The sequence below is a fragment of the Indicator indicator genome, chromosome 35 (assembly GCF_027791375.1).
Source record: "Indicator indicator isolate 239-I01 chromosome 35, UM_Iind_1.1, whole genome shotgun sequence".
Classification (NCBI taxonomy): Eukaryota; Metazoa; Chordata; class Aves; order Piciformes; family Indicatoridae; genus Indicator; species Indicator indicator.
The window spans coordinates 4,922,153-4,936,604 of record NC_072044.1 but is presented as its reverse complement, the minus strand read 5'-3'; the positions used below and the strand labels follow the sequence as shown (position 1 = coordinate 4,936,604).

Genomic DNA, 14,452 nt, shown 5'->3' with positions numbered 1-14,452 from the left:
CCTGGCTCCAGCCTCCTCTCAGGAGCTGTAGAGAGCAATGAGGTCTCCCTCAGCCTCCTCTTCTCCACACTAAACACCCCCAGCTCCCTCAGCTGCTCCTCCCCAGCCCTGCTCTTCAGACCCTTCCCCAGCTTTGTTGCCCTTCTCTGGGCCTGCTCCAGCCTCAGTGAGGGGCGTGAGGGGTCCAGAACTGACCCCAGGATTCAAGGCGCAGCCTCAGCAGTGCCCAGCACAGGGGCACAATCCCTGCCCTACTCCTGCTGCCCACACCATTGCTGATCCAGGCCAGGCTCCTGGTGGCCTTCTTGGCCCCCTGGGCACTGCTGGCTCATCTTCAGTTGCTGTCACACAGCACCCCCAGGTGCTTTTCCACTTGGCAGTTTTCAGCTACTGTGCCCCAAGCCTGGAGCCTTCTTGGGGTTGTTGTGACCCAAATGCAGGACCCAGCCCTTGGCTTTGTTAACCCTCATGCAAATGACCTCAGCACAGGGATCCAGCCTGGCCAGAAACCTTTGCAGAGCCTTCCTGCCCTCCAGCAGATCAACACTGACACCCAATTCCCTCATCCAGATCATTAATAAAGATGAAATTGCCTCAACTTGCACCAGGGGAGGTTCAGTTTGGACATCAGGAAAATTTTCTTCCAGAAATGGTTCTCAGGCACTGGCACAGGCTGCCCAGGGAGGTGGTCAAGTCCCCATCCCTGGAGGTGTTTTAAACCTGTATAAATGGAGTGCTGAGGGCCATGGGTTAGTGGCAGTGGCTCAGCAGCAGGGTGGATTGTGAGCTCTGGTTGAGTGGCTGGGCTGGATGATCTCAAAGTTCTCTTTGCATCTCAACAGTTCTATGATTCTATAAAGGTAACTTCCTGTCTGGAAGCCATTCTCAGCCCTTTCACAGAAGTTCAATGTCCAAAGCACTGCTGTGCTTGCAAAAGCTACCCCTTGCCCTTGGGTCACCCTGTGCTGGCACAGCAACAGCCAGCAGTGAGGGGCACTCTGGGGACCATGGCAGAAAGCTGAGGCTCCCACAGCTCCCCTGTGCCAGGCTGACAGTGCAGGGGAAGTGCAGTCATTCTGTCCAAGGCTGGCACACAGCAAGGCAGGCCTGAGCCAGCTGCCCTTTGCCCCCCAGCCAGCAGAGGTGTTTGCAGTGGGAGCCCAGCCAGCTCCTGGAGCACCTCACCTGACTTTGCCCTCATACTGCCCATAGAAGAGGTGCTGCCTGCTCATCCACTCAGCCATCACGAACTCCAGGGCAGGCTTGCCTGTGGGACCAGGGAGGCTGCACAGGAACTCCAGCAGTGGTTCCAGTTGAGAGTGAACCAAGTGAGCAAACACCATAATCAAGGACTACAGGAGGAGAGAGGAGATGTTAGCTATGCATAATGTAAGAGCTGCAAACGTTCCATCAAATATTCAAGAGCTCCCTGCAGGAGCAGAACCCCAAGAGGAGGAGAAGTGAAGCCATCTGCAAGATCCTGTGTGCTGCAAAAGCAGGCAATAAACCACCCCAAAAACACAGCAGGAATACATTTACTCACACCCATGCCCCAGACTAACAAACCTTCCTAAAGCAAAGCTTAAAAAATGACAGTTTGCAGGGGTTTGACTGGCGACAACCTCCCACAGCAACACCCAAACACTGCTGGTGCCCCCCTAGGCTCTGTTGGGCAGGAGCTGGGCATGGGGCTCTACACACAGAGCTCTAAACCCACACTGAATAAAGCAGGAGAGTGTCTCACCACCAAGAAACACAAGTTCTTGGTCCAGAGCCAGAAGCCAGGTTCTCTTTCCCTGCAGCACAAGACCACCCTCCTCCCACAGCACATCAGAATCCAGCAGCACCTCTCTGAGTGCACTCTGAACAGAAGTGCCAGGGAAGGAATTCCCAGCTTCAGAAAGGTTTTTACACAAGATGCAGGTTACAGCCTGACTCCTACAGACTGTGCACTTCCGAATGTTAGTCTCCAAGTCTGAGGGCATCTCTGTGAGCTTCCTCAGGGAAAAGCTGCCCAGCACCAGAGGCTCATAAAATGGTCCAGGCTGGAAGGGACCTCCAAAGCTCACCCAATCTGACCTCCCTGCAGTCAGCAGGGACGTTCCCAACTAGATCAGGCTGCCCAGTGCCCTGTTGAGTCTTACCTTGAATATCTCCAGGGATGGGGCCTCAACCTCCCTGGGCAACCTCTTTCAGTGTTCCACCACCCTCATAGTGAAGAACTTCTTCCTGATCTCAATCGGAATCTGCCCTTTTCTAGTTTGAAGCCACTGCCTCTCATCCTATCCCTGCAGGCCTTTGTGCATAGCCTCTCCCCATCCTTCCTGTAGCCCCCTTCAGGCACTGACAGGTTGCTATCAGGTCCCCCTGGAGCTTTCTCTTCTCCAGGCTGAACACCCTCAGCTCCCTCAGCCTGTCCCCATAGCAGAGCTGTTCCAACTCCCTGAGCATTTTCATGGCCTCCTCTGGCTCCTCTCCATCAGGTCCATGTCCTTCCTATATTGAGGGCTCCAGACCTGGACACAGCACTCCAGGTGAGGTCTCAGCAGAGCAAAGTGGCAGAATCACCTCTCTGGCTCTGCTGGCAACGCTGCTTTGGATGCAGCCCAGGCTGTGACTTGGCTTCTGGCCTGCAAGCTCACACTGCATGCCCATGGCCAGCTTCTCATCCATCAGCAGCCCATCACCTTGCAGGCTAGCACAGGGAAGAGACTCAGCATTGGCTACAGGGCCTTCATGTGACTGCTTCAGATTTAAGCTTCAGGGCCTTTTAAACCCAAAAATAGGCAGGGAGAGCCATTCTGAACAGCTAAGAACCAAGAGTGCATCCAAGGGGACAGTCAAGGCTTCAAGATGAAATCTGTGCTGACATCTGAATGGCCTTTTAGATTCACCATGTCCTGGCTTGAAAGATGCACCAAGATCAGAGAAATACACAGCAGAAAGGAATCAGAGCAGAGGGAACCTCAGCCTAGTGCTGCACTGAGAGCAAAGATAGGATCTTGCTCAATGGTGCCAGCAAAACCTCTTCCCCCAGCTGCTGCTGGGGCGCTGGGGCACTGGGGCAGCCATCCCTGGGTGTTCTACATGAAGGGCACAGACAAGGCAGGAGAGAGAATGAAGACCACTGGGATAAAATTATTCCACAGAACTGTGCCACCAGAAGTAGGTCAAGGCTAGAAGAGATCAGGATGTTCCTGAGCCTCTCTCCTGCTGCAGGCCAGCTACACTTCCCAGCCACCTTGTCTCAACTCCATACAAACCCAGGTACTGCTTTTGCCACAACATCTCTGCTGGGCCAACCCCTGCCCCCTCTGAAGGTTCTCTGCTTGCAAGCACAAGGTCAGGAGGGACTATTTAAGGTGCTTTAAAGCTTACCCACAAGAATCTGGCTAACCCTGAAATCCAGGCAACTCTCTCTAAGCAGCAAGCATTTTCCTGACTACTTCAAGAAGATCCAGAGACCCTCCAGCTGCAGTGGCCATAAATAACAGGCAGACAATTGTGAAAGGTGACAATTGCTTTTCCTGTCTCTCCTGCTTGTTCTCCTGGGTGCCCAACCTGCTCACCTGCATCACGCTGAGCGTCTCCGCTTGCTGCATTTTGCTCAGGATGGCTCTCAGGATCTGGTCCAGATTCTCTCCCAGTTCACTTCCTGCTTTTGAAATTAAAGTGGAGACCAGCCTGCCCACAAAGGCAGCAGTGAACTCTGAGGTCCTTGGGTCTAGAAGCTGGCTCACCACCTGCATGACATACCACAGCCCGTTGTGGCCCTGCTCATCGTGCCACTGCGCGATCTGCTCCAGCGCCACCGAGACGTAGGCACGCAGGCACTCGCCGCCGTTCTGAGGAGAGAACCACCTGTCAGACCCTCCCCTGGGGCCAAGGGAGTGGGCAGGCATGGCAAACACCTCCTTTCATCACCCCACAAAGACCCTTCCCTAAGATGAAAACAATGGGCAAAGTGGTGGCAGCTGTAAAGGAACAAAGACCCTTCCCTAAGATGAAAACAATGGGCAAAGTGGTGGCAGCTGTAAAGGATTTGAGCTCTCTGACGTGCAGCAAAATGAGTGAATGTAAAAAGCATTTCCACAGCCCTCAGGTCATTACCAAGCACAGAACTCTTCACTGCCAAGGCAGCTCCCAAGATCATTTGTAAATGCAAAGACAACCTGAAGGAGCTGCAGTTTTGTGCCAGTCTTGCTACCCAGAGAAACTCCAACAGATTCCACCAAGTGAGAACAAAGAGAGCAAAGTGTGGAAGTAACAAAACACAACCAACAGCTGAGCTGCAATCTTTGAGCCCTCCTTAAAACAAGGATCCAGCAGAGCAAACAGCTGCTGGTCTCCAGCCTCTTTTTTTCTGCTGTGCTGTTTAGGGAAAGCCACTGGCACAGGGTAGCTGGCACAAGGGCCTTACATAAGTGTGGCCAGCAGGGTGAGGGAGGGGATTCTCCCCCTCTGCTCCACCCTGGTGAGGCCCCGCCTGGAATACTGTGTCCAGTTCCGGAGCCTCTATTACAAGAAGGATCTGGAGGTGCTGGAACTTGTCCAGAGAAGGGCCATGAGAGTGAGCAGAGCCATCCAGCCTGGCCTTAAACAGCTCCAGGGATGAGGCTTCCACCACCTCCCTGGGCAAACTGTTCCAGTCTCTCATCACCCTCATGGGGAAGAACTTCTTCCTAACATCCAATCTGAATCTCCCCACTTCTAGTTTTGCTCCATCCCCCCTGACACCCTAAAAAGTCCCTCCCCAGCTTTTTTGGAGCCCCTTCAGATACTGGAAGGCCGCAAGAAGATCTCCTCAGAGCCTTCTCCTCTCCAGACTGCACAATCCCAACTCTCTCTGTCTCCGTGGCAGAGCAGCTCCAGCCCTCTGCTCATCCTTGTGGCCCTTCTCTGCACACCTTCCAGCACCTCCAGATCTTTCCTGTAACAGAGGCTCCAGAACTGGACACAGTGCTCCAGCCAGGTGGGGACTCACCAGAGTGGAGTAGAGGGGGGAAATCACCTCCTTGGCCCTGCTGGCCACACCTCTCTTGCTGCAGCCCAGGATATTAGCAAAAGCCACTCAAGCCCCTGAAGAACAGCACTTCCATGACAAAGTGGAGGTGGCAGACACCTGAGAAGGTGCCAATACAGCTACCAGCAAGCAAAGCCTTGGCTCCCTTGCAGGCTGTCACCTCTCTTGGACTGGCACAGCCTTGCAGCCCTTCCCACTCCCCACAGTGTTACCTGCATGGTTGCATTGTCATCTGTGTTCAGGCTACACTGAGCCACTGCAGGGAAGGCTTGGCAGATGAGCAGCTGGGACAGAGGAGGTTTTGTGTTCCTCACAACTGTGGTCAATATATCGATAGAGGTCTGAAAGGAGAACACCAACAAGAGACTGCTCAGCAGCAGCCACAGTGCCCTAGGGCAGCACCACCCACCCCTGGCACAGGCATCAGGCATCAGCTGGAGGGCTGTGAGCCAGCACTGCAGACAGCCTGGCTGGACAGGCCAGAACACTTTTTAAATCAGAGGGCCTTGGGAATCCCAGCCCCAGGCAGCACTGCCTTGGCCACGAACATGTGGTGAGTGCCAGCAAAGTGCCCACAGCACTGCAGACATTCAAAGCAGGACAACTACCTAGGTGTGGCAGCTCCACAGCACCCTGATGCCTGCTGTCAGCAGAGAACTGCTCCAGCTGACTTGTTCCAGTTTGTTGATATTGATTTCAATGTATGTTAATTACCCACAAGCAATTGTTAGCCATGCCAATCAGAACAGAGCATTAGCAGTTCATGGGATTAGTTCCACACAATCATTCTACACAGCCAGTGCTCAGTCTTTTGTGAGGAGCCTTTGCACAGAAAGGACAAACCTGTGTCACTCATCTCCAGCAGTTCATACACAGGTGACAGAAATCAGAACAAGCCTTACATAAAAGTGCAAGGAAGAGCTGTGCAGCCTGCTGGAGAACATTGCAGCAGAAAGAGGAGGCTGTTACTGGAGAAGGATGGCAAAATAAACAGTAAAAATGACCAGGGGAAAGCTGCAGAGACTGAGAGGAGGCCAGAGGGGCAGTTTAAGGTTAACTTTTACAAGCATCTCACCCCACCTGCAGTTTGCCATCTCTCCACAAAGAAACCTCCACCAATGACCAAAGTCACTGCTGCAAAGCAGTTCAGAAGCACCCTCCCTGCTCTCTGCAGACGTTAAAGAGGAGGGAAGCCTCTCCAGCTAAGCCCATGTCCCACTGTAGCACTTACTGCACAAAGCCCTGCTGGGATCTTGTCAGCAGGGGCCTGCATGATGCTGACAAGAGTTGGTATTAGCCTCATCTGCATTGGACCCTGGCAGGCTTCTATCTGAGCTAGCTCCTTAAAGATATCTTGGGCAAGAGAAGCAACAACTGGATCTGGAGAGAGAAAGCATTCCATTTACTGACACACACTGACAAACATCCCCATTACTGCCACCACTCTTGAACAGGCAAAGCAGCAAACGTCCCTTCCAGCTCCACCACCCCAAGTCACAGTCAGTCAGTTATCATTTACCAAGTTTTCAGCACCAGGGCTCAGTAGCAAACCCCGAAGCACTCTGAGGCTGCAGGCTGAATGCTTACCATTGCTGTACTTGACGAATATGGCAATGGTGAAGGGGCAGATTTTGTTCTCCACACTGGCTGTGAAGGCTGCGTCCACCGTGCAGACGATGCACAGCGTCTCCATCACCAGGTTGAGCACCTCGGAGCTGAACTGAGTTGCCAAGTGGATGAGGCCATCCAGGATGCTAGGCAGGAAAGGCTGCAGCACGTGGGTGCTCTCTGAGATCTTCAGCTGATCACAGTAGCTAGAGAAGAAATAAGGGATACAAAAATACCCCCACAAGACACTGAGGTGATTGCTGTGTTTCTGGAGGTGATACACCAGGGGCTCTTTCACCCCTCCCCTTCTGCTTCCTCAGGTTCACTCCTAGAGGATTTTTCCCTTCAGTCCAGTAGAATCACAGAATGGTTTGGGTGGGAAGGAACCTCCAAAGCTCATCCAGTCCAACCCCTCTGCAGTCAGCAGGGACATCCTCCACTAGAGCAGGTTGCCCAGAACCCTGTCCAGCCTGACCTTGAATATCTCCAGGGATGGGGGGTCCTCAACCACCTCCCTGGGCAACCTGCTGCAGTGGTCCAGCAGCCTCATGGTGCAGAACTTGTTCCTAACATAGTATTCCTTGATCTCAACAGCTCAGCTAACTCTTCTCCTCATTCCACCCCAGCAGAGTTGAGCCAAGTGATGTTAAAAGCTTCTACTCTCTCTCAGGAACAGCTATCTCAAGAGCTGCCCATGGATGGAGAATGGGGATGGAAATAAGCAGCCTGAGCCAGGCACTCACTGCTTACAGAGCTTCACTCCCATGTTCAACAGCTAGGGAGCCACAACAGCTCAGGAATAACTGAGATATGGCTCTGCCTTTATTGACTCCTTAACATGTCAGTACAAATAGGAGACAATCAGAGAATCACAGAATGCATCAGGTTGGAAAGGATCCTCAAAGGTCACCTTGTCCAACCTCTCTGCAGTCAGCAGGGACATCCCCAGCTAGATCAGGCTCAGGGCCACGTCAAGTTTGACCTTGAATGTCTCCAGAGATGGGGACTCCATCACCTCTGGGCAACCTGTTCCACTGTCTCAACACTCATTGTGCAGAGCCTCCTCCTGATGTCCAATCTGTATCTCCCCTGCTCCTGTTTCAAACCATTGCCCCTCATCCTACTGCTACAAGCCCTTGCAAACAGTCCCTGCCCAGCCTTCCTGTAGGTCCCCTTCAGGTACTGGAAGGCTGCTCTAAGGTCTCCTTGGAGCCTTTTCCAAGCTGCACAGCCCCAGCTCTCTCAGAGGAGAGGTGCTCCAGCTCTCTGATCATCTCATGGCCTCCTCTGGACTCTCATTGCAGGTGAGGTTTCATCAGAGCAGAGCACAGTCACCTCTCTTGAAGTGCTGGCCATACAAGATGTTTTTTGGGGGGAAGGCAGAGTTTTGCAAGGGGTTTTTGTGTGGTGGTTGTTTTTGACATTAATGTTCATATTTCACTTTAGAATCAATACAGCAGAATTTCCTTTGTCCTTCTCACAACCTATGTACAAAAACAGGATAAAAAAACCTCCAACAAACCAAACATTCCTCCTTGCTGTGATTTGCTCCACAAACCTATCTGATGTTATTCTGCCACCTCTGGAACTGAACAGAACAATCTGAGCTTCATCATGATGCTTTTCATCACTATCTAGTTCTGCTTGGCTTTGAGACTGTATCTTAGAATGGTTTGGGTTGGAAGGGACCTTAAAGCTCATCCAGTTCCAACCCTCCTGCCACGGGCAGGGACACCTCCCACCAATCCAGGTTGCTCAAGGCCTCATCCAGCCTGGCCTTGAACACCTCCAGGGAGGGAACATCCACCACCTCCCTGGGCAATCTGTGTCAGTGTCTCCCCACCCTCACTGTATCCTCTGGAGGATTTCATAGGATCATAGAATCACAGAATGGTCCAGGCCAGAAGGGACCTCTGAAACTCATCCAGTCCAATCCCCTGCATTCAGCAGGGACATCCCCAACTAGATCAGGTTGCCCAGGGCCTCGCTGAGCCTTACCTTGTATTCTCCTTGGAAGGGGCCTCAACCACCTCCCTGGGCAACCTGTAGCCAACTGTGGCAGTTTGGGCTGGGTGCCCCCTGCCACTGCTGCATGAGATACACCTCTGGTGTCCTGGGTGCCCACCCACAGGGGTGGACACAGGAAACGGCGTATTTCTACCCATAAATCCTGCACCCTATAAAGCCATCTGCAGAGTCATCCTCTTCCTCTTTCTTCCCTCTCTGCTCCCATGGAAGATGTCCTCTCTTATCAGGTAATGCCGGGGGAGTATCTCAGGCCTCTTAGACCTGACTAGGCCTAATGCCAGGAGGAGAATGGCGGGGGGGCAGTCTCAGACCTGGCCAGCCTGAGACTTGCCTAGCAGCGGGAGGGGGAAGAAAGAGCCCTGAGGGATTGGGTAGACCCTCAGGTGGGAGAAGGGAAGGATTGGAAGCCTCTGGGAATTGTGTAAGGGACTCTGTATGCTTTAGGATGTTCTTTGCCACTATGCTGTGTAATTTTTCTGTAGTTTCACCAATTGCTTTTCCATTTAAACTTTCCATCACTCTCCAATCCGTTTGCGTGAGTCATTCTTTTGTCCCTTTCGGGGCAAGAGATGTTCTGGCTGGCCTCAAACCAGCACACCAACCCTGGCTCTCAGTTTCCTGCTCCTCATCAGAGCAGTCCTATGCTGAAGCTGCTCACTTACTTTTTTAAGCTGCCATCTATTTCACCCAAAGCAAAGACTGCCACAGCCTATGCAGAGATGTTCCTAGTTTGGTGTCATTTTATGTCCCCTGTCCCTGGGGCTTTGCAATGCCTCAGGGTTTCCTTACCCCCAGATGGCTCTGACTGCAGAGATCCGCACAGAGGGAGGTTGGGTCTCGTGGAGGCCACTGACAGTGGCTTGCAGGAACTGCTGGATCAGCTCTGGAGACATGGCCACGGTGAAGCGGCTGGCGGCCCAGAGAGCACGGCCCAGGAGGAATGGAGACACTGAAGCAAAACAAACAACCCAGGGGCTTTAGTGTTAGGTTTTAGCAGGTTGAAACCACAGCTGCTTCCTTGCAGCATCCCAAACCTTGTCAGCCTAGGAGGAAAACAGAAGACAAATGTGCAGGCAGACAACCTTTGCTCACAGGCAGAATCCAGTTTATTTTCTTGGTTATTTCAAAGAAGAATTTATCTTTTGTTTATAAATAAATAAATAGCCACCTTTCCCCTCAGCTGGTTAGACCTGACCTTGTCCATCACAGCAATGCTCTGCTGATCACCAGGTCAAAGGTGAAGGAAGAGGAGGGAGGCTTTTCAGTACCTCCTGCTCAACAGCAGTGCTCAGGGAGAGGAATGAGAGAAACAGAGCATGTGCACAGGAATCCTCTGCAAGTGACTCTGGCTTCCAACCATCACCTTGCAATTACAAAAGAGAACCTTCAAGAGCACCAGAGGAGCAGTGTCTACTCAGTACCTTCTCACCTGTTTGCACCTATCAAGGTATGATAATGCTTAATGGTACTTAACCCTTCTGCCTTTGCAGGCTAAAAGCATCCTGCTTTATCTAGCCCACCTCAAACACATGATGCTCTCTGTGTCCCAGCATCTTTACTGCCATCATTTATACTCCTGAAAGTATTCATTTTAAGATGAGGACATAAAAACCCAACAGAAGGCATACAGGAAGACAAAAGCTTTGTTTGCTAAGCCATTCAATAAGGAAAAAAAAAAAAAAAGGCAAAAAAAAAGCAGGGCTGTGTCCAGCTCTGGGGCTCCCAACACAAGGAGGACCTGGAGCTGATGAAGGGGGTCCAAAGGAGGCCACAAAGATGATCAGAGGGCTGGAGAAACTCTGCTATGGGGACAGGCTAGGAGAGTTGGGGCTGTTCAGCCCGGAGAAGAGAAGGCTCCAGGGAGATCTTAGAGCTGCAGTTCAATACCTGAAGGGGACCTACAGGAAGGCTGGGCAGGAGCTGTTTCACAGGGCTTGCAGTGACAGGACAAGAGGCAATGATTTGAAAATAGAGCAGGGGAGATTTAGGTTGGATATCAGGAGGACATTCTGCACAACGAGGGTGGGAAATACTGGAACAGGCTGTCCAGGGACATGGTTGAGTCCCCAGCCCTGGAGACATTCAAGGTCAGACTTGATGAGGCCCTGGGCAGCCTGATCTAGTTGGAGGTGTCCCTGCTGAGTGCAGGGAAGTTGGACAAGATGACTTTTGAGGGTCCCTTCCAACCCAATTCAAGCTGTGAATCTGTGAAAAAGTTACAAACCACAAGATCTCTTTGATCACCACTGCCCAGCATTAAATGGATATCCTCAGAGCTATCCAGATCCTGACTCCAGGAGCTCTCTAGAGCAAACAGCTCACTTACAGCCCAACAGCACATATGGAAATGAATGGAAACAGCTGAGGTTGGTTTTCCCATGCACTGCACACTATTTCTTCATCCAAAATGAAGTTCCACCAGCCCAGGTTGCTCAAGGCCTCATCCAACCTGGCCTTGAAAACCTGCAGGGAGGGGACATCCACAACCTCCCTGGGCAACCTGTGCCAGTGTCTCCCCACCTTCACTTTAAAGAATTCCTTCCTCATCTCCAGTCTCCATCTCCCCTCCCCCAGCTCAAAGCCATTGTCCCCTGTCCTGGCACCCCCAGCCCTTGTCAAAAGTCCCTCCCCAGCTCTCCTGGAGCCCCTTCAGGTACTGGAAGGCTGCTGTGAGGTCTCCCTGGAGCCTTCCCTTCTCCAGGCTGAACAGCCCCAACTCTCCCAGCCTGTCCCCACAGCAGAGGCTCTCCAGCCCTCTGACCATCTTTGTGGCTTCCTCTGGACCTGCTCCAGCAGCACACAGACACTTTTGTTAGTAAGGTCTGGCACTCAGTAGTTGCTCTGAGTAATGGCAAGGTCCAACATACCTGAGAGGTTGAGGTCTGCAAGAACAACATTGGTGAGGAATCCATGCATGTCAAAATGTATTCTGCCATTCTTCACACTGTCTGTGATGATGGACTTCACAGAGCCCAGGGCTAGCATACAAGCTTCATGGATTTTCCACCTGCAAAGCAATTCAGATGCCTTTAGGTTTTTCTACCACCATCATCTCCATAAATAAACACAACTTCTGAAGTGAAACTACCACAATTACTTGGTCCAAGCTACCATAGCTATTCTCTTCATCCCAAAGCAGAGAATTTATAAAGGCCCTGAAAGAAGTGAACAGTTGCAAAACTGTGCAAGCTGGGAGCTTGGAAGCTCACCCAGGACAGTCAGCACCCTCAATCACTTCCTAAAGCATCAGTTGGGTTAACTGTTACCTCCTACACAATTTTGCTGCCAGAACAAACAAGCAATGCAGGTCTTCTCTGAAGGCTTCCATCTCAGCTGTGTCCTTGCTGGACCATTCCACCTGCAGCAGCACTATGCCACCCAGTACATGAAAGGTTTCAAAAGGTCTGGGTTGTGTTTTGTCAATGATGAAATAGGGTCATGTGCAAACACAACTTCTCCTTGGATTTAGCTCTGAAGCAAATAACCTACTGCAAAAGTCCCCACAAAGCCTCACTGGCTGATCTCACAGCCATTCAGTTGCTGCTCACTACACAGAGAGAGGCTGCTGACACACTCCAAACACTGAGCTAATGCTCTGGAAAACCAAAGGAGAACAGTTATGGTCCAGCAACCAGGTATTCCTGCAGCTGAGCTTTCTCCCTCCATCCCCAAGTAACACCAATTTCCTCAACACTGATGCCCTAAAAAGTTTGCATGAGCTGAGCCCAAGGGATAAGTGTTGCCATTTCTCTTCAGTGTGCACAACTAATCCTCACTTCCACTGTTTTAAGGAATTGCCAGGGTCTGGAAGAAAGCAGCCAGGGGAAACAGGCAGCTTGTGCTGTAACTGCTGAAAGGATCCCACAGGAGATGTCACCACCTGGCTCAAGAACTGCTGCCCTGCCTTCTTCCTCTTTTAAGCAGGGTTCTCCCATTTCACCCTTGTCCATTAGCAGCAGTGCCATGACAAGAATGTGATTAACTTGTGCTGCACCCAGGGCTGCAGAAACTCCTGACAGTGTCACTCCCTGCTGTCCCATCACCTTACCAGTGCTCAGCACCACTGTTTTTAGCCTGCTCAGCCTCTTGGAGATGTCTTGTAGCTGCTGCAGCCAAGGCAGATGCACTCTCGTTCTGGAAATCAGCAGCCACAGCCTGTGCAGAAGGCAATGAGAACATTTTGTTTGTGCAGGCTCCTCAGGGTAAGGGCCCTCATGAAGCTTTGTTATTTGCTATTCCTGTTTTGGTTGCACCTAAATGTGGAACACATTTCATACCAGCAGCAGATCCTGGGCAGCAATCCTTACTGTGTAAGAAAAAGTATCATCATCTTCATCCTCCACAAACTGTTGTGGATTTGCAGTCCAAACCTTTATCTGAAACAGAAAGGGGACAAAGATAAGGTGGGGAGGGTGATGAATTCACAACACAGGGGCTACAAGGATGCTGAGGGGATTGCAACATCTCTCTGATGAGGAAAGCCTGAGAATTGGGGCTGCAAAAAGGACAGCCTGAGGGGGGATCTGATCAATGCTGATCAATACTTCAAGGGTGTCAGGAAGAAGGGACCAGGCTTTGTTCAGTGACAGCTCAAGGGGCAATGGGCACAAACTGGAACATCAGAAGTTTCATCTAAACCTGAGGAGGAACTTCTTTAATTAAAAGGTGGCAGAGCAGTGGAGCAGGCTGCCCAGAGAGGTAGTGGAGTCTCAGTCTCTGGTGACATTAAAAACCTTCCTGGCTGTGTTCCTGTGTGACCTACTCTAGGTGTGGCAGTTTGGGCTGGGTGCCCCCTGCCACTGCTGCATGAGATACACCTCTGGTGTCCTGGGTGCTCACCCACAGGGGTGGACACAGGAAACGGCGTATTGCTACCCATAAATCCTGCACCCTATAAGGCCATCTGCAGAGTCATCCTCTTCCTCTTTCTTCCCTCTCTGCTCCCCTGGGAGATGTCCTCTCTTATTGGGTAATGCCAGGGGAGTATCTCAGGCCTCTTAGGCCTGACTAGGCCTAATGCCAGGAGGAGAATGGAGGGGGGGGGGCAGTCTCAGACCTGGCCAGCCTGAGACTTGCCTAGCAGTGGGAGGGGGGAAGAAAGAGCCCTGGGGGGTTTGGGTTTACCCTCAGGTGGGAGGAGGGAAGGATTGGGAAGCCTCTGGGTACTATGTAAGGGACTCTGTATGCTTTAGGATGTTCTTTGCCACTATGCTGTGTAGTTTGTAGTTTTCTGTAGCTTCACCAATTGCTTTTCCATTTAAACTTTCCATCACTCTCCAATCCGTTTGTGTGTGTCATTTTTTGTCCCTTTCGGGGCAAGAGATGTTCTGGCTGGCCTCAAACCAGCACACTAGGTGACCCTGCCTTGGCAGGGGGCTTGGACTCCATGATCTCTGGAGGTCCCTCCCAGCCCCTACCACTCTGATTCTGTGGTAAAAGAGAACTTTTCTGTTCCCAGTAACCTTGGTTTTGCAAAACTCCTTTCAGAATTTTTCTCTGCCATAAGAAGTGGCATCTTCAGCTGATGTGTCTTACACCCTAGTGGAGAAACCTCTGAGAAGGAGACTCTGAGCTCATCTTGCTCTCTGCTCCTCATTTCAGATCAGAATCTGACTGATCAGAGCTGATGACTGACCTGGAGCCAGTGGCACAGAGTTTTACTTGTAGATGAGGAATGGGAGAAGCAGCTGAGTCACATTCAAGGTCAGACTTGATATAGCCCTTGGCAGCCTGATCTAGTTGGAGGTGTCCCTGCTCACTGTAGGGGAGCTGGGCAAGATGACCTTTGAGTAT

The 14,452-nt window shown here is 51.5% G+C and overlaps 1 protein-coding gene across 1 annotated transcript in view; it reads right to left on the bottom strand.

Annotated features, from left to right (window-relative positions):
- IPO9 (importin 9) overlaps positions 1–14,452 on the bottom strand; it is a 34,842-nt gene that overhangs the window by 7,347 nt on the left and 13,043 nt on the right. Inside the window, exons 8-16 of the mRNA XM_054395758.1 lie at positions 12,937–13,035; positions 12,708–12,814; positions 11,527–11,666; positions 9,449–9,608; positions 6,611–6,837; positions 6,255–6,403; positions 5,236–5,364; positions 3,570–3,845; positions 1,186–1,352 (exon numbers count right to left, since the gene is read on the bottom strand). Of these exons, the coding sequence (XP_054251733.1) occupies positions 1,186–1,352; positions 3,570–3,845; positions 5,236–5,364; positions 6,255–6,403; positions 6,611–6,837; positions 9,449–9,608; positions 11,527–11,666; positions 12,708–12,814; positions 12,937–13,035 (1,454 nt within the window). The remainder of the gene's footprint in view (positions 1–1,185; positions 1,353–3,569; positions 3,846–5,235; positions 5,365–6,254; positions 6,404–6,610; positions 6,838–9,448; positions 9,609–11,526; positions 11,667–12,707; positions 12,815–12,936; positions 13,036–14,452) is intronic.